This window comes from Chelonoidis abingdonii, chromosome 2 (genome assembly GCF_003597395.2).
Source record: "Chelonoidis abingdonii isolate Lonesome George chromosome 2, CheloAbing_2.0, whole genome shotgun sequence".
Taxonomy (NCBI): domain Eukaryota; kingdom Metazoa; phylum Chordata; order Testudines; family Testudinidae; genus Chelonoidis; species Chelonoidis abingdonii.
In genome coordinates this window covers 192509095-192528448 of record NC_133770.1, presented here as the reverse complement: position 1 = coordinate 192528448, position 19354 = coordinate 192509095, and the positions used below count along the sequence as shown (strand labels likewise).

General features: G+C 41.0%; 1 protein-coding gene across 1 annotated transcript in view; it reads right to left on the bottom strand.

Moving 5' to 3' along the window:
• The window catches only part of PARD6G (par-6 family cell polarity regulator gamma), a 103623-nt gene continuing 84269 nt past the window's right edge, over positions 1 to 19354 (bottom strand). Inside the window, exon 3 of the mRNA XM_032801252.2 lies at positions 1 to 2823. Coding sequence (XP_032657143.1) covers positions 1964 to 2823 — 860 coding nt within the window. The 3' untranslated portion in view covers positions 1 to 1963. The remainder of the gene's footprint in view (positions 2824 to 19354) is intronic.

The window sequence follows — 19354 nt, the reverse complement described above, 5'->3', positions numbered from 1 at the left end:
AAGCACACAATGGAACTGTGAGAAACTGTCTACTGCACCAATATCCGTCAGCCAAAAAATGACTCACTCTGCCAGCATACAAATGAAGTCATTGAAAGAGATTGTTGTCACAGGATCAATGTACCATTCTTGCTGGCCTGACCAGAATAGGTACACATCTCTAAAAAACTGACACAGCAAACATGAGAGAATGTTAAAAAAACAAAACAAAACAAAAACATTAAAGAAGCTTTAAACTATCCAAAAAATTACAGATTTAATTCCATGTCCTCAAGCGTATCTGGCAGTGAACAGTGTAACATTGTGTTAATAAAGTAACAGTTGCTCATTTGTATTTTTAAAAATTAGAGTGAGAAGGAATCCACATACACCTTCCAAGTCCAGACCTGCACCTTGTAGAAACTTAAGTGGTCTGAGTTTTCAAACCCAGTGCAATATTAAAGAAATGCCCATTCCACCACATTAAAAAAAAAATCAGAAAAGCTTTAATACACAATACTACAAGGTTAAAAAAGACAAGAAAATGACACAGCTAAAAGTAGAAAAATACATTGAAAGACAATTATATTTGTTCCTTAAACTGTTTTGCTATTACGAAATATTTTAGATTAGACCATTTTAACAATTTGTGGCATTTTCTGAAGATGAGAAACAGAATAGGGAGCAAAACTGCTTCCTTTGGGTAATGGGTCCAGGTATTGACTCCCAAGTTAGTAGCTCTTAAATCCCTAAACAACGTGGCAGATCCCTCTCTGATGCATCATGTCTGAAATATTGAGCAAACTGTTCAGCGAAAGGCTAGGAAGTCAGGCAGTATCCTTCAAATAGCGTACTGTAGACAGACAGCCTTTTGTAGCTAAAGTCTTTGTGGATTCAAGTTGCCCCTAAAACACAGCAAAAAGCTCTTTCCATCAGTGATGTAGTCTGAGACATGGTCGTAATATGTATTTAAGTCATTCATATTTTTTGTTGCCCTTCTGGCTTGTGTTCTCTAAATTCATACTACTCATGTTACCAAGAGATGGAGACGATGAAAACAGTCACTAAAATTGGTAATGTTCTTGTCTAATAAATATTTTAAAAAAAATAATGCGCTTTCCATGTGATGGTGCTGGAGTCAGTTTAAACTCCTTTAGGTAAATCTATTTTCCTTTTCACATACATTAACCTAATATACAAAAATGTTATAACTCAGACAGTACTGCCACTGACCAGCAGGTGGTGCTGATCTAAAAGGAATGATGGTATCAACATCCTCCTCTATGCCTTTTACTTAAGACTTTTAAAAAAAAAAAATTACACACACACACACACACACACACACACCCCTCATCTCATCTCATCTCATTTGGTCAAAGTTTTGTTTGGAAAGTGTAAATGCAGTGTTTCCCCAACACTGCTACCACCAGAGTGGGAAACTGCTACTTTATATAGAGCTTGTCCAGATTAGACATAACATGGCAAATAATCTGTGTAAACAAGTTAATGGAAGACCAGTATGTAATAATAGGAGGACTGATCAATTGTCATGAACTTTTAACATTGAGAAAACTGTTTTTCTCTGACCAATTTAAAAAAAAAAAAAAAAAGACCCCACCCCAACTGACACATCTGTTACTATTCTCAAAAATCCACCCAAACCCAAAAGAGCAGCGCTGCTGTTTTCTAGCTCATGGAATTTTTTCTGAAGTGTGTGTCAACTGAAAGTAATTTTAGATTTGGTGCTTCCATTTGCTCTCTCATTTTAAAACTGGGACAAACTATATATTTACACTATTTTTCAGAATTCGAAGTAACAGTTTTACATCTAATCTCCAAAATCATGTTTCCTAGAAAGTAACATTTTTCACACCCATGGGGTCTATACGAATGTAGGTTCTCATTTTGTGCGTCAGGGGTTGCAAGAGTCCAATTTGTTCCAATTGGCGCTTGAGACTGAAAACACTCAGTACAAGAAATGCCACTAAAGTGTAATCACGGTTCCATCCTCTTCAATTCCTCCTCTGGGGATAACCAAACTATGTCGGGGATCAGTTTTTAAGGAGCTTAGTATTTTGTGGATGTTGCCGTTGCTTTCTCGGCCAGAGTTACTGTTGAGAGCCAGGTCTCTCTGAAGTCTATGGCTAAGACTGCTGCCATTGATTCGGGAGAGGCTACTAGAGGGGAAGCTGTGCAGTTTGGGAATGTGCTGTGGATCCAGACCTCCCTCAATGACAATGTCGGCTTCCTCATCACTTTCCATCTCATCAGGATGGAAGTTTTGCAGCACGTGTGAGGAAGGCAAGCTGTGGTGACTAGCTGTGCTATCTGTAGACTGGCCTGAGCTGCCAGACATCCTACTGCTTCGGCTATAATTGTTCCTTTGGTTTGCTGGCTTGACAGTGATAATAAGGTTGTGGCTGTTGGCGATCATCATGTCTGTTACTTGGTCAAGGGTTTTCCCAGCCACTTCAATGCCATTAACTTCCAGGACCTCATCATTAACAGCCAGCAATCCTGTGCTCTCTGCTAAGCCGCCAGGAACCATACGAGAGATGAAAATACCAGGTACTCTTTCCAGTCCATGAGGAGTTACTCTCATACTGGTCCCATCGCGGATGTAAAATCCTAATGGTTTCTCATACCCGTGTCGATAGAGCCTCACTCTTCTGTGTGTTTCAGGAAGAATGTCTACATCAATGATGGAAGACACTGGTCTAAAATCCTGAGGCATGCTGATATTAATGTGGGGACGCCTGCGAATGTTGTCATTGCGAAGGGTCACCAGAGCCTTCTTTTTCCTGGTTAGTGTGTTGGCCCCAAAGTTACTATAGTCCACTTCATCTGGAAAAGAGAAGATACTGTTATATATCAATGTTATGGATTATTGGTCAATCTAGAAGGTACACCTAATAAGCAGATCTGGTTCAGTGAAGTCTCTCTCCCAATATATGAATACCAATGAAGTCCACTGCTTAGCCAAAAATCTCATTTAATTTCATGTTTCTTACCACTTCACTCAGACAATTCACTGAATTACAATTAATACTTCCAATGGCAATAACATTTTGAAAGATTCATTTTAGATGTTCAGTCTCACTATCTGTTTTTATAGCATGAGAATACTTGCTGCTGCAAGTCTGACACACGGTTCTACTCTTACGGACAGATTTTCAGTGGTAAGGACTTGCATTTTATGCATACATCTCAGGTGTGCAAATACCAGATGTCCATATACAAATTATCCACACATGCCTAACTCTGAAATCTGAATCTTGGGAGTATTTTGTGTCTAGGCTACAGATCTATAAGTTTGCGTTGGTACCTGGAATGAGTGTTACTCTGTGTGAAGAGTGTGTTGTGTGTGTGTGTATATATGTTTTAAAAAAGTGGTTAAATTTCCTTTGCAGTTTTATTCCAAGAATGTGAGTGACTGATTCCAGTCAGCAAAAAGATGCATAAACATGTTTGGTTATGGAGTTAAATATTCTATGTAAAGAGTTCATGCGGTGACTCTGAAAAATGCTCTAAGAGCCACAGAACAACAGATGTATCTAAAATCCTTACCCTAGTTCCCAATACAAATATGGTATCCTATTTTAACATACATTCATTGGAGAGATCTTTCCTCAGACGTTCAAAAGGGCTAGCACTTCTCAGACATAAGTATTAATAAAGTGTTGATTAATTCTACTGTTGGAAGACAAGCCTCTAAAAGATAAGTGGTAAACAGTGAGTAATATTTTTGATAAGTACCACTAAGCTTTCATTCTTTCCCTGCCACAGCACCAACTGTTTGGGTGTATCAGTGTGTATCTGATGAGGAGTGGTCTCTCTCTCTCTCTCTCTGCTGGACTTTGTCAAAACCCAAAAGTGTTGGAAAAAAACCAAAGTTTAGAACCAAATTTTACAGAAATGCTTCATGCCTGATCCTTTCTGATCAGTTTTTCAAGAGGATTATGGAGATTTATATGAGGAATAATTAGAAGATGAAGACTATCGGGATGATTTTAAAGTAAGTTATACTAAGATATTCAGCTGTTAAAAGAAACTGAAGTTCTTGCTCAGAGAAGCAGCATTTATGGTATTTTCTTCTAGTTGCATAAAACACCCCATTAATGTCCAAATTCTCTGTTGCCCTGCTCCCCATTTGCACTATGTTAGCACAAAGTAGTCGTAGGACTCTCCCTCTCAAGAATACCTCCAGTGCAAGGGGCAACTCTTGGGCAGGTTTGCAACATTTAAAGCTTCTCCCTGTTCTCTTTCATTACAGGTCCCTCAAAGCCACACCAGCTGCTCTGCTACATTACCTTAGTACGCACCATGCTGTGGCATTGTAAATACTCCAGAGGAAACCCATAGGATAAGCATCACTATTCCCCCACACCCCAATCCCCCACTCAGTGCACACTGGCAAAGTTAACACTAAAATGTTTTTAATATTTGGATAATTTAAAGTCTGAAACATTGCCAGGAAGTGGCCAAAGCCAGGATAGTGACAATGTAACAATATAACTTCCTTATTCAACAAATCAGCCCCAGGCACATTCAGAGCTGCACTTATTTTACTGACCAACAGTAAAAAAAAAATTGTTAAGCAGAAATTAGACTTTTCTGCTTCCCTCATTGACAGAATTGTCAACTAAATTTCATCTACAGAATCTCCATCACCGGTGAGCATTCATGAGCCAGAAAGAACCCAGATTGACTTCAGATTCCAGAAAGTTTACAAGCAATTTATTGTGAGCCCTGCGAACTGAAGAAATTTGATGTAGACGTAATGACAAGCATGGACTCTCACTACCAAGCCCCACCTCAAGTCAACACTTGCCTCCCCCCAACTCCACCTTGCTGGTAACATTGTTAGAAGTGCCTGGCGGAGAGGTGGGTGGGTGGGCGAGATTTAAAATCAAAAGTTCTTCCTCAACCATAACTAAAGCATTGTGGTAGCAGCACTATTTTACTTCAATCAAAAACAATGAAACTTAAATGACTAAACTGTGCAGATTTTGGTCAAACCCAAGATTAAGTAGCAATCTTTTAGTTGATATTTAAAATACATAAAAACCAGTTTAATTTAGAACTTTCCCTCTGCAGTGTTAGAACCGTCCCCCCGTTATGCTAGTTCATAAGAACCAGGAAGAGATTCTGTTTCACTTTACCCATACTGCAATAAACAAACGAGTCAGAGTACCTAACCATCCACTGACTCAAAATATCGACATAACACCAATGGTGAAAAGCAATGCTTTTCAAAAATCACTCCGTTTTTAGTACTACAAGGCAGACTTGCAAAATTCTACTCATCCAATTAGCTAAGAGTCTGATATCTTAATTTTCTTTACACGTCAGTGAGTAGACCAGTGGTTCCTAACCTATTTACCATTGTGGGGCACATATTACCTGTATGTCCCTGAGGATGTCACATGGGCTGCAGTTCTGTGCTGAGTGCGCCACAAGCGGCCCGTGGGCCACAGGCTCAGAACCACTGGAGTATACAGTGCACGGATTGATTTATATGACAATTTGCAAGATTGTTCTGAAGTAATATGAATGCCACAACTAAAGAAGAGTATACAAAGACACAGATATCCCAACATGTATAGTCATGATATCAATGCAACAAGTTCCTTTAGTTCCACAACTATGGGGGGTGGGGGGGAAAGAAGACAGAGACCTGAATTTGTTTTGCTCTTTTGACCTTCTCACATGCACTCAGTTTACTAATCCATCTTTGGAGATGACTGCCCGCATTCCTAACCTCTGAGCAGCTTTATACAGCTACCTTTTTTAATTAAAAAGAACCTACCACAGAAACGGTTTTTCTTTTCCTCCAAACATGGATAAAGTAGGCTTTACATTACAAATCACACAGGCTACATTCAGTGCAGGTCCACTGACTGTTTTAGGGTTTAGTATTTCATGACCAGCTTGCACTAGAAACCAATCCAATGTCTCATGGACACACTGGGATTTCCATTTTTCTGGTAGTGTCACAGTAGTTTTTAGCCCTGGCCAGTCATGCAATACTGGTTCTTAAGATCATACCATTTTCATTTCCAGAAAACTAAAGTTTAATTTCTGGATGTTATTACCAAATGTTGTCACTCCAAAGCCCCAGGAACTAAGGCAGCCACTTGGCTTTGGAGATCGAGAGATCCAAATAAGCTACAAATTAAAGTTTTCTGTAAGAGTTCAAATACAAAAATACATAATGGGTGATAACACAGCTGTTGCTGGGATGCCCTGCTGTCTCGCCAACAGCTATATATGCAACAACTGATTTCTACACTGCAATTTTTTCTAAAAAGGGAATATTCTTGCTTTATCCTAAAGGGAAGTAGTTCCACTGAAATTTGACATCAGTTTCCATGACAGCAGAATGATGTCAATCACACGTGTAGGATGTACCAGAAAAACAGTGGTGAGGGTGGAAGTGAGGACAGTACTTCCTGGCTAAGTAAGTTATTTTACATATAAAAGTTCTCTCTTTTCCAGTCTGCCCTAGTTTGCAAATCTGTCAAACTGTGGTTTATTACTGAAAGTCAGCAATAAACTGTTCAAAAGTCAAGTTGTCTGACACCGTGCTAATTACACAGGTACACAGGTAATGGGTTAGTAATATAGTAGTGAATAAGTTCTTGGAATTTCTTCATCATAAAATGTCAGTAAGTACAGGAATTCCATTTTAACTTAATGGAGTGGATCATGTTTGATTACTGGTTCTTAATGAGGATGAACAATAGTGTTTGAAAGCTTGTAATATTCCACACAAGGCAAGCTGGCAGAATTCTCCACCCTACTTAATCATTCAGATGTGGAATAAAATTGATCCCTCTGTGGGTGAAAGATGTCAGTGTTTCTGCAAACCTCTGCACAACGCTGGGAACACTGTCCAGAGGTCCTGTATTTCAGTGAAAGTCAGATTACATAAATAAGAACAAATGTGACCCTGCATGCAGCAACAGTGTAAGAATTAAAGTAAATTAAAACTGTGACTGATGCTATTCGCAGGTGACAGGAAGGAAGAACTAGACCAGCGGTTCTCAAATTGTGGGTCGGGACCCCGTTTTATGGGGTCGCTAGGGCTGGCATTAGACTGACTGGGACCCACGGCCAAAGCTCAAGCCTGAGCCCCACCACTCAGGGCTCAGGCTTTGGCCTCCGCCCTGAGCAGCAGGGCTCAGTTTACAGGCCCTGCCCAGGGATGAAGCCATTGGGCCTCCCTGCTCAGGGTGGTGGGGTTTGGACTTGGGGCCCCCCGGCTCAGAGCAGCAGGGCTCAGGTGGGCTGAGGCTTCAGTCACCACTTTTGGGGTCGTGTAGTAATTTTTGTTGTCAGAAGAGCATCCATCGCAGTGCAATGAAGTTTGAGAACCCCTGAACGAGACTTCTGGGTGCTGAACCTGAACACTGGATCCATTTCTTACTGAAGTGTTATAAAGAGCCTGCTTGAAGCTCTGGCAAGCATAAAATGCAGTGCTTACAGATTGATAAGAGAAGAAGTGTCCAGGATCTGACGGATCACACTGCTATCACCGAAATACAGAAGACTCAGACATGAGTTTTAACTATGCTGACAATTTTATTCCCTGTAAAATTCTTAAATGTCAGAAAGAAGGGCTCCTGAACTTGTCAGTTCCATCCCATCTCACTTCCCAACATAATGCTGTACATACAGAAATACCTCAGAATTTTTCTGTAGACACCTACTATTATTGTTCCTCTTTCCCATAAGGGATTTACTTTCAGTGCATTTTACGAAAAATTCCATTACTGAGCAGTCTGTTGGACAAACACTTGAAATATTTTTGGCTGCCTCCTCCCTTAACAATAAAAGGTGTTTTTTTATAGTGAGATGTATCTCACTAATAAAAAGATGTTTTAATTTTAAACAGTGAAGACACAGCCTTGCACAGGTGTTCCTGTAAAGAACCCGTCCTCGGGCATTTGAGATTACCAGGATTTTGTTTATGTTGGTGGAACTACCTCTTCTTGTCCCACAATATTGAAACCTGGTCCGACAGCTCACTCCCAAGTCTGGAAACTTCTTCCAGCACAGCTTCTAAGTTTTGTCAATGACTTCAAGCTAAAAATACATTTTTAGCAAGGAAAGCATCATCCCAAGATACAGCAAGTGCGCAAATACTCATGGCACCCATTAGTTATTCCTGTAACAAACGTGTATTCTGCCTCAAGCTGACTGTTTACACAAAACATAAAATATTTACCTTCCTAGTGGCCATTGGGAATATTTCTCTAGAGTCATATAATCAATTCACAAATAAATAAATAAATCTATCACAGGAGAGCATAGTTAAAGAGCTATTTATGAGGGAGAAGACGACTGCTTAGAACGTCTGCTTTTAGCCAAAGGAGTATTGCATTTCCTTAATTTACATGAAACAAGAAATTATAGACCTTCTGAAGCAACACCAGGAGCACCACTCCCATTGCTTGGACAGCTGCTTTTCATAGGAACTGCCTGCCAGGCTGAATACCAAAGCTTAGCCAGATAAGATTATATAAACAAGCTGAATTCCACAGAGAAGCAGACTGCCAGTCTCCTGTAGGAATAGTTCATTTTAGACTCTACATTTTCAGAGTGTGCATACTCTTGGCTTATTATTTCCTCTGGGAACTGTGGAACATTAGTTGACAGCTCTGGAAAGTACTTCAAAGACAAAATAACTTCCACTAGGGAGAGCAGCACTTCAGGCAGCTTGGGAAAGAGGCCAATGACTCATTAATAGCAATGGGTTGCCCCTCAATCCAATAGATCTCCATTACTGAATGTTAAAATAAGCAGAGGTCCTAGAACAGTTTGCGGGAGACATTATGTTTAACCCTTCAGCCCTCCTATACACCCACCTACAAACACTATTAATATATTTTACCATAATGTGGTTTATGTAAAATATACTGACAGTGTTGATTTAGACACACTTAGGTACACTTGCACCGTAAACTCTACAGAATGAAAACAAGATACTGTGACATGATCAAGCAACACAGAGATTGGCAGGAGAAACATCTTCAGCCAAATGAGATCTGGTGCAGATAGCATGCAAAAGGATTAAAAGGAAACAGACATGAGGTGAAAGGCTTAGGTAAGTTCCTGGGTCTAGTTCAGTGATGTGAATGAGTAATACGGGGGAGGGGGGGAAGAGAGATACTAAGCTAGTGTTCAAATGAACCTTTTAATTATCCTGAAGTTAAAAAAAAAAAAAATTCTCCAGTAAGCCCCAGATGAGCTAAGTTTATGGTTTGATGAAGAACTGGTTGTACTTCTGTTCTATTTAAAGTAACTTCTCAAATTTTTCCCCTTTGATAATACTGTACAATGTGTTCAAAGAAACTGGACAGAATGGAGTCCTATTTTTCAGATGAAGGAGTAACCTGGCTGTCTTAGCTGTGCTCCACACAGACAAGTTTTCAAACCAAAGAACAGGACAAACACAAATACAGTCTCATTAAGTTAATAAAAAACAAACAAACAAACAATCACAGGAGAATGTGTTGAAATTCTTGCCTCTCTCTTATATACTCCCAACCTCAACACATCTTACATTTTATAGGATAAAAATTGAAAACTAACGTGTTTTAGTAGTAACAACAACTTGAAATGTTTTAGTACACGTGTTCTACCGTATAGAATGACAACAGAAAGGGGAAACTTTATATTTGAACAGTATGGTTGGTAGCCCCGCTGCTAGGGTGACCAGACAGCAAGTGTAAAAAAAATCAGGACAGGGGTCGGGGGTGGGGGGGGGCTAATAGGAGCCTATATAAGAAAGAGCCCCCAAAATCAGGATTGTCCCTATAAAATCGGGACATCTGGTCACCCTACCTGCTGCTGATTCTGGTCAACAGCAGTTTCTGTTGAAGACAACTTGTTATGGCGATTCAATATTAAAAAGGATTTATTCACCTTTCAAAACATGAAATGGACTTTAACATGTTTGTAGAGTTAAAAATCTGAAGAGCCACAAGTGGTGCATGTCTCTCCCTTCTCCTCCCCTTGCCCCCTCCCCATCCCATTTAAGCTCTGTGAAGCATTCTAGTCTCTTCAGAGTGGCTATCATTCTGCAAGCTATCAAAGACAAAATATAACTATGTTAGCCTCAAGGCGTCTCTTCCTTTTCCAGCATCAGCAGCAACTGTGATATTAATAATTTCACAATTTTTTCCAAGGCTGCTTGAGAATTTTCTTGGTTACAAGTTCTGGCTGGGCTGCCTGCTGTTGGTGCTGCTGGCCACCAGATGCCACTCTTCTGCTTACTGAATAATCCTGTCCACTGCTGCGTGCAGGGCCTGGTGCTTCTTCAAATGATTAGTCCCTGACTGCCCCTGTACACACCACTCCTCAGGGGCTGTTCAGAGTATGGCCACAGGCTGAATAAGTTGTATGAGCTTGCCCTATGAAATTGGAGGTTTGGGAAATATGAAAAGTATGCCGCCAGGTCCCTAGTCTTACACTTCTCAAGCTTTCCCTACCTGCAGAGCCCAATGGCTGCAAAGCACTCCTTCAGCCCAGCAGTTTGGGGCTCCCTAGGCAACAGGACTAGGAGGTATTTGATCCCTAATTTAATTTGCTATCTGGAGAGGCAGGTGGCCAGTAGAGTGGACACTATGCAATACTCCTCTCAACAAGTGCTTTCACAGCTGTCACAGGTGTGCAGCTGTGTAAAAAAGATGATTTTCTGCAGTCCATTCTCTCATTGGATAAATATTTGTCCAAAAAGAAGCTTCTGTTTAAGTTTCTTTCTCCCCTGGCAGTTTTTGCTATCTTTTTATGAAGCAAAGATAGAGGAGTTTGCGGTTATTAATTTTGAATTCAAAGCAAGAGGTCTTTCCCTGGCCTGGATTTCACACTTCAAGGATGAGTGCAAAGTAATGCACAGGGGAAAAAATAATCCCAGCTACACTTATACAATGATGGGGTCTAAATTAGCTGTTTCCATCCAAGAAGGAGATCTAGGAGTCACTATAGATAGTTCTCTGAAAACTTCCACTCAGTCAGCAGCAAGGTCAAAAAGAATGTTAGGAATTATTAGGAAAGGGATTTAAAAGAAAAAAAAAAGTCTTAATGCAACTTTAAAAATCCATGGTGCGTCCAAACCTTGAATACTGTGTCCAATTCTGGTCACCGCATCTCAAAAAGGACATGGTAGAACTGGAAAAGTTTCTGAGGTGGGCAAAGATGATTAAATGTATGGAACAGCTTCCATACGAGGAAACATTAAAGAGATTAGGACTATTCAGTTTACAAAAGAGATGACTAAAGGAAGGTATTAGAGAGGTCTATAAAATCATGAATGGTTGGGAGAAAGTGTTATTTACTCTTTCCCACAATACCAAAACCAGAGGTCACCTGGTGAACTTAACAGGCAACAAGGGAACGTACTTTTTCCAAAGCACAACTAACCGGTGGAACTCACTGCCAGGGGATGTTGTGATGGTCAAAACTATAACTGGGTTCAAAAAAGAACTGGATAAGTTCATAGAGGATAGGCCCATCAATAGCTATTAGCTAAGATGGTCAGGGATGCAACCCTATATTTGGAATGACCCTAATCCTCTTACTACCAGAAACTGGGTGTGAAAGACTGTTTCCTTAGAGGTTTTTAAGGCCCAGCTTGACAAAGCCCTGGCTAGGATGATTTAGTTGGTGTTGGTCCTGCTTTGAGCAGGGGACTGGACTAGATGACCTCCTGAGGTCTCTTCCAACCCTAATCTATGACAGGACAGATCATTCCATAATTGCCCTGTTCTGCACACTCCCCCTGAAACTCTAGTATGGGCCACTGTCAGGGACAGGATACTGAGCAAGGTGGGCCCATGTCTAACCCAGTATGGCAACTCCTATGTTCTCTGCTGTTGTAAAAATGTTTATTACAGGCAGTAACAACCGTTCTCTCTTTATGGCCGTCAGACAGCCCATATAAGACCATTTTGTCAGGCAACTCTAGGTTGCAACAACCGAAGCAAAGAAAGTATTTTTTAAATAAAAGTATTATTCCTACCCGGAGAATGAAAAGTTTCAAGGTTATATTTCTCCCCACCTCTCCAAATACAGCCTTCACATATGTGTTACTCCATTCACAGCAAAGCCAGTGCAACAAGCGGATTGCTTTGGGGGAATCCATCACCTAGTTAGCAAGAGCAGCATTACATTACTGAGCTGACACCTGACTGGTACCAGTTGTAGAGCAGGGAGAATCACAGCTGCAGGCAATTCTCCAGCTGGCCAGAGCCTGACAAATGAAATTGCATAGTACTCTGAATGCAGGCGGCCCCTTGACATTCCAGAAAGGGGGGGGGGGGGGGGGAGAGAAGAGAAAAAAAATACATCCCACATAGCTGATGAAATTAAAGGGAGGTAGTCTAGCAGGGTAGTCTAGTAGTCATTTTCAAATCAAGGTGCATTAAAAAAAACCACCAGACCTATAATTAAGTGCAATCTCTTTTCAGTGTGTAAACAGTCAATGTGGAAACTGTAGCTCTGATCTAGTCCCGCCTTTAATTATTCTGTGTCCCCCAGTGAGTCTTGATCTGGAACACAAATATACAATATGGTGCCATTTATTCATCCAAGTAATCAACCAATCAACAGATGTACCATTTTATTTCCATCTGGACACATACAAGTGCTGCATATCTATAAGAATCTACCCTTTTGAAGAACAAAAAAAAAAAAAAAAAAGAGTGAGGGAGGACAGTATTACTATGCTATGAAGCAAAGCTAAAGGAGGGATCAAACTTTGATGGTTCCCTACAACCAACTCCAGTCGTAACAAAAATGTGAACCCCGTGTATTAATGACTCAGTGAACTACACGTCAGTGGCCCTTTTGTGAAAAAACATCCTGCATTACATTTTGTTTTAAAGCTACTATTAAGGGTATTGTCTACACTACCCGCTGGATCGGTGGGCAGCGATCGATCCAGCAGGGTTTGATTTATCACGTCTAGTCTAGACGCGATAAAATCGACCCCCGAGTGCTCTCTTATCAACTTCTGTACTCCAGCGCTGAGAGAGGCACAGGCAGAGTTGACAGGAGAATGGCAGCAGTTGACTCACCATGGTAAGTCGATCTAAGTATGTCAACTTCGAAGTTGCGTAACTTAGATCGATCCCCCCCACAGTGTAGATCAGGGCTAAGATTTTGTGAGAAGTAAATATAATTGCTTTCCTCAGTGTTTAAAAAAGGCAGAAAATACTTGTAATAACAATTCTGAAATTTGGAAAGTAACAACAAGAGGGGTAAACAGGGTTGGTAGGTGCTACCAGGCTACTGTTGGAATAATTAATTGTGATATCTGGCATTATTCTTGAATACTGTGTACAGATGTGGTCTCCTCACCTCAAAAAAGATATTCTAGCACTGGAAAAGGTTTAGAAAAGGGCAACTAAAATGCTTAGGGGTTTGGAGAGGGTCCCATATGAGGAGAGATTAAAAAGAGGCTAGGTCTCTTCAGCTTGGAAAAGTGGAGACTAAAGGGAGATATGATAGAGGTATATAAAATCATGAATGATATTGAGAAAGTAGATAAGGAAAAGTTATTTACTTATTCCCATAATACAAGAACTAGGGGTCACCAAATGAAATTAATAGGCAGCAGGTTTAAAACAAATAAAAGGAAGTTCTTCACGTAGCGCACAGTCAACTTGTGGAACTCCTTGCCTGAGGAGGTTGTGAAGGCTAGGACTATAACAGTGTTTAAAAAAGAACTGGATAAATTCATGGTGGTGAAGTCCATAAATGGTTATTAGCCAGGATGGGTAAGGAATGGTGTCCCTAGCCTCTGTTTGTCAGAGGATGGAGATGGATGGCAGAAGAGAGATCACTTGATCATTGCCTGTTAGGTTCACTCCCTCTGGGGCACCTGGCATTGGCCACTATTGGTAGACAGATACTGGGCTAGATGGACCTTTGGTCTGACCCAATATGGCCATTCTTATGATCTTGAGGGAAGGCATCTTTCTTAATTTGTACTCAAACAGGGAACTTTTACTCTGTGGAGAAGGCTGATCTGGGAGAAAAACAAGATTATAGGATTTATTAATATCAGAGCGATTTTGAAGCAGCAATTGATGATTTGCAAGGGGAGCAGAAGGGCCTTGGACAGCATAGGAAGCAGGGAGAGGAAAAACAGGTAGCTCATTTGAAGAGGATTTACAGTCCTCTGCAGAGGTTTAAACTGCCCCAAAGAGACTGTATTGGAATGAATCAGTACAATTTTTCTACAGACATCTACATGAAAGTTAAAAGTGGAGCTTTTCCCTTCTTTTAATCTTTTCAACTTTTCCCAGAACTGCAAAGGTTTATCTCAATGAGAGCTGCAGTTGTAGTGGTACTTGCCAGGAGGAAGAGCAGCATGCCAATATCAGGCCCAATCCTTCCAGATGGTGAGTCGCCCTCAAATTCCATTTGCAACATGATCGATCTGAAGTAGATTTTTACTCTTTGGGACTGGGCTCCATAGTTTGTCACAAAGTGCTAACCCATAGATAGATAAATGGATGAGAAAAGTTATAGACTTTCACAGATGTTTAAAAGTTCTGTTATTTACTAGTAACATTTGTGTAGAAAGTGATATTTGCAAAGAAAGGCTGCTCCAGTGGGTAGGGCACTAATTTAGGTCATGGGAGACCAGGATTAAGTCCTCTCCCTGCGTGACTTCAGGCAAGTCACTTGGCCCCTCTGTGCCTCAGCTCCCCAACCAGAAAATGGACATAATAGTTCTTCTCACAACACCTTTTTAGGTAGGGGATTAAGGATTGTGAGGTGCTCAGATACTATGGTAGTGGGGCCCCACATAAGTACCAGAGACAGATGCACTAAACCAGTGTTAAAGAGAGGTTCTAGTAAACAGCATTTCTCTTAGCACGGAAAACTGCAAGCCTCTCTGGTGCATTCCTTTGCTGAGTAAAGCTTCATTCATCACAACCTAGTTCAGACAGGCAAGATGGCAGCCTCCTGTTCCTTCAGTGGTTACTGATTCAGAGAAAACTATCTATATATTAAAAAATTGGGCATTTGTATTTAACGAATCAATAAATACTTTAAAAGGAAAACTGAAATGTATCTTTTTAAACATCAAAGATTAAAGCTTCTAAAACCAAACCTCACCTCTTTTTAGGACAAGACACGTTTTCAAGTGGTTGTAAAAGACATCTTTAATGCCATATTTTACATTTCATTCTCTCTCTCTTTCTTTAAAGAATACTAACACTACAGAACAGACACATGTCCAATAATGGTTTGGTTAATTTTAACTATTGTATGAAGATGGGTGTTTCCTTCAGATGTCAAGTATCAGAGGGGTAGCCGTGTTAGTCTGGATCTGTAAAAAGCAACAAAGAGTCCTGTGGCACCTTATAGAATAACAGATATATTGGAGCATAAGCTTTCGTATACCCACTTAGTCAGATGCATGGGTGCCAGAGGACTCTGTTGCTTCCTTCAGATGTGGTACTAACATTGGCATTGTTTACATAGCCCGTTTCTTGTTGTTGCCATTAGCTGGCAGATTATAACCCACATATGTATACACACTACCCCTTATCTCCGAATTAAAAGGTTCCAAATTAAGTGTGGCATAAAACATTAATTACAGCATTCTTCTCTCAAGTCTGACCTTTGGGAGCCTCCCAAACTTTTCAGGCTGAAATTAAATTAGTCACAAGATAAACACTTGTCATGGGTCAGCCTTCTAGCCTAATGGGTCTGCACAGCTGTATCTTCTCTCTAATCAGTTCTATGCAGCTGCTGTTCAGGATACTATAGGCCTTTTAAAACTGGCAGGCTAACCCCTCCACCTGCACACCAGAGGATAAATAGCACTGCCCTTCAACTGGCAGAAAAGTTGACGACTCATTTATCATAATTGAACAGGAACACACTGCAGTGACGTACAGGAGACAAATTCCATTTCCAATCCCTTGGTTCCCCAGATGACAGCATTATAAAGGCTGTTGGGAGTGCCCAGAATCATTCAAGAACAACCCCTCAGGCAGAATAAGGAGTGGCACTGATAAGTTCCAAGAGGGAGTCATACCCAGTCATCCGCAGTCAGGAGGATAGTTGGTAGGATCCAGTGCCTTGAAAACAGGTGTGTAGAGCGTGGGAAAACCAGCAGAAGAGGAAAGAATGCCGAGGCCCAAAGAAACGGGGGGACTCCTGGGGGAGAGGAGGGTGCCTCAAAGCATCGCTTAGGCGAAGTTCAAGGACCACGGAGAAGTTCCATTGCTGTTCAATGCGCCACTTATTTAAATCACAAGAGAAGCAAAGAAGTGGTTTAAGGAGGGGCATTAACATTTTAATTTTTGTAAGTGGGTTTAGTGCCACCAAATCCAAGGCTAGTTCTCTTGGGTCTCTCTCCTGAAGAGGATATGGGATTCATCTCCTCGCAGGCAGAAATTTCTTTTTTGGGAGTGCAACTTTTGCCTCACACAACAGAGGAAATCAGATGGTCCTGACTGACTTCACTGATGGCACATTCTAAAGCTATTGAACTCATTTCCTTAATGAGAAATGAATCTCCTCCTGACTAAATACAGTGGTATAAAAATACATTTTTTCTTCTCAGGGCCCAATTATTCCTGGAGAGGCACAGCCCTGTGATGGAGGCAGTGTGGAGCAATGGGCTGCACTCTGCTTATTTCCTCAAACTGGAGGATGATGAGGCAGGGCCATGACGCCTCCACCATCACCCTTTCAGCTTAGGAGAGCATGCTGCACCCAGTAAAGGGATGTAGCAGCAGGTACAGGCTCCCTGTGTACTGGGGAGCTCCAGTAGGCCTTCTGTCTCCAGAGACTGCAGCTGTACCTTAACTTCATGTACAGTGCAGGGGACTGTTCTTGCAGGTGTATCTCTCGCATACCTGCATTAGGGACTAGACACAACCTAGTCGTGTGTGTGTAAAACTGAAATCCTGCTGGATATAGGAGGAAACTGAATAATACACTCGTATGCTCACTTCAAAAGTGTTGTTTTTCTTTAAACATATTTAATAAAATATTTCCACACAAAAGCTGCTAGTGACAAGTCATAAATACATGTAGGGATGGGGAGACTGACAAGTTACAAAGTACTACTGTTATCCTTTGCTATGACAACAACTGATGCATTTGAACTGATGCATATGGGGGGTCTTGTGCATAAGGGGAGACATCAGAAACACAACCCCTTCTTTTCCTAAGGAGTTTCACAGAAGGCTCAAATGCAATTTTTTCACCTTTTAAATAAAGCAGTGTTCCTCTTGTAACAAACACTCCCTTGGACGCTAGATCTTGGAACAAAGTAAAAAATGTTTAACTGCTTTCAAAACATTAGAATAGCAATATCCTTTCAGATTATTCACCAAAAGTGTTTTTTTTTTTTTTTTTAAACATACGGAGAGCTTTCTGACTCCCGACGCAGTTCAGCTCTGTGGATTTTGTGCCATTTCTACATAAAATTTGTGCCAATATAGCAGAATGATCAGATCTCATACTAACTAGGTGGGTGAGATGTGCCAATATTGTCTGAATGATTACTCTAATATTTTGATACTGGAGATAAAAATGCTGCAGATGCTTTCTTAAACAGACCCTTTATCTATCTGCTTATGTTGGCACCCATTGTATTATCTGAGCACTTTGAGGATAGATGATTAGTACTGGACGTGCGAGTATGATTTTTCAAACTCCCCACAACTGCTACAGTCACACTCACTAATCTTGGTACAGCTGCTGTGGATATATTGTGCTTAGAGCATATCTAGGCACTTCTCTCAATTCCCCCCAACCTTCCAGTTTTATCTTCCCAGGGACAACGGGCCATTTAAAACTTGCCATCTAAACTGTTCTTTGCCCATCTTTCAAGAGTTCACATACTTTAGGAAAACTTTTAGAAAAGCGAGATTACATTTCTCCTGGACAACTCTCAGATTAGTCCCACTGGCTACATGGCTCATCACTCACTGGTTCACATTTTCCACTTATTCTGGATGAGCAGACAAGTGGTCTTTTCAAGCCCTGATGTAGATGCTCTCGAAAACGTTCAGTACTGTATCTAAAGGCTGCAGACTCAATACACTAGGCTAATGGAAAGGGTTCTGACCTATCTCCAGTTTTATAAGTACATTTTCCTTCGTTTTGTATGACAGCCAGATCCTTGCCTAGATATACAAATGCAATCTCCTATTGTTAATCCAGAGCCTGAGCTTAGAAAAAGCATACGGGTCCTGAAAGCATAGACAGTTTTCCAATCAAGTGCTTCTAAGTCCTGGTAGGTTGCAAAATATAGGTTTAAAAAGCATTCATCTCTCCCAATTTAAGAACTGTTTCCATAGTATATATTCAATGATTCACTAACAATACTTAGTACCTCTACAGTAGTGCATTCTTCCTCCCATTGGAGCCCCAAGCTACTTGCTATTGTTTAGGTCACTTGGTCACTTGCTTATATCTATTGAGGTAGTACCTAGAATCCCCAATCAAAGGTCAGGGATTCATTAAGTTAGGCTCTGTACCACAACAAAGAACAGTCCCTAAGCAAGGGAGTCTAGGTGTCTGTCAAAAGACATTGAGGGTATATATGTCTACACAGCAACTAGACATCCACAGCTGGCCTATGCCAGCAGACTTGGGCTATGGGGCTGTTTTATTGCTGTGGAGACTTCTGGGCTGGGGCTGGAGCCTGGACTCTGGGACCCTCCCACTTAATAGGGTTCTAGAGCCCAGGCTCCAGCTCGAACCCAGAAGTCTACACTGCAGTGGAACAGCCCCAAAGCCCAAACCCCGCAAGCCTGAGTCAGCCGGCACAAGCCAGCAGCAAGCTTTTCTTTGCAGTTAGATATACCCTAAGATGGCCTGACTGAGCCAAATGGAGAAATTGGACTTCATCCTCTCTCTAAATTTGATATTCCCTTTTGTCCAATGCATTGGCTTACTGTAGCTATGAAGAAAGAATAAAAAGGAGATCCCAGGGTTGCATGGCTTTGACAAAGGCTCAGGCATACCTGGAATGCCTGTCACGAGAAATTCCATGTGTCAGTCTTCATGCCTCTCCTATCCCAAGAGAGACAATGCTAAGTCCCAAAAATTGACTATAAATGAACTCATTATGCTTGGGATCACCATACTGGCAGGGAAAAATAAAATGACTTAAAAAAGTGTCTCCAAAGACTCTATAATGCCCATTGACAAACAGATCCATCTATTCAAGGTAAGTACACAGACTATGTGTAGACATTGCTGCCTTTTCATCACAATGTGCAGGAGGAAAAGAGTCCAGCCAAACCACAAAACGTATAGATTTTGGGTGAAAAGTAAATGATTTATACTACGGTAAACTCTGTAAGGAGTCTCTGGAAAGAAGCACAGC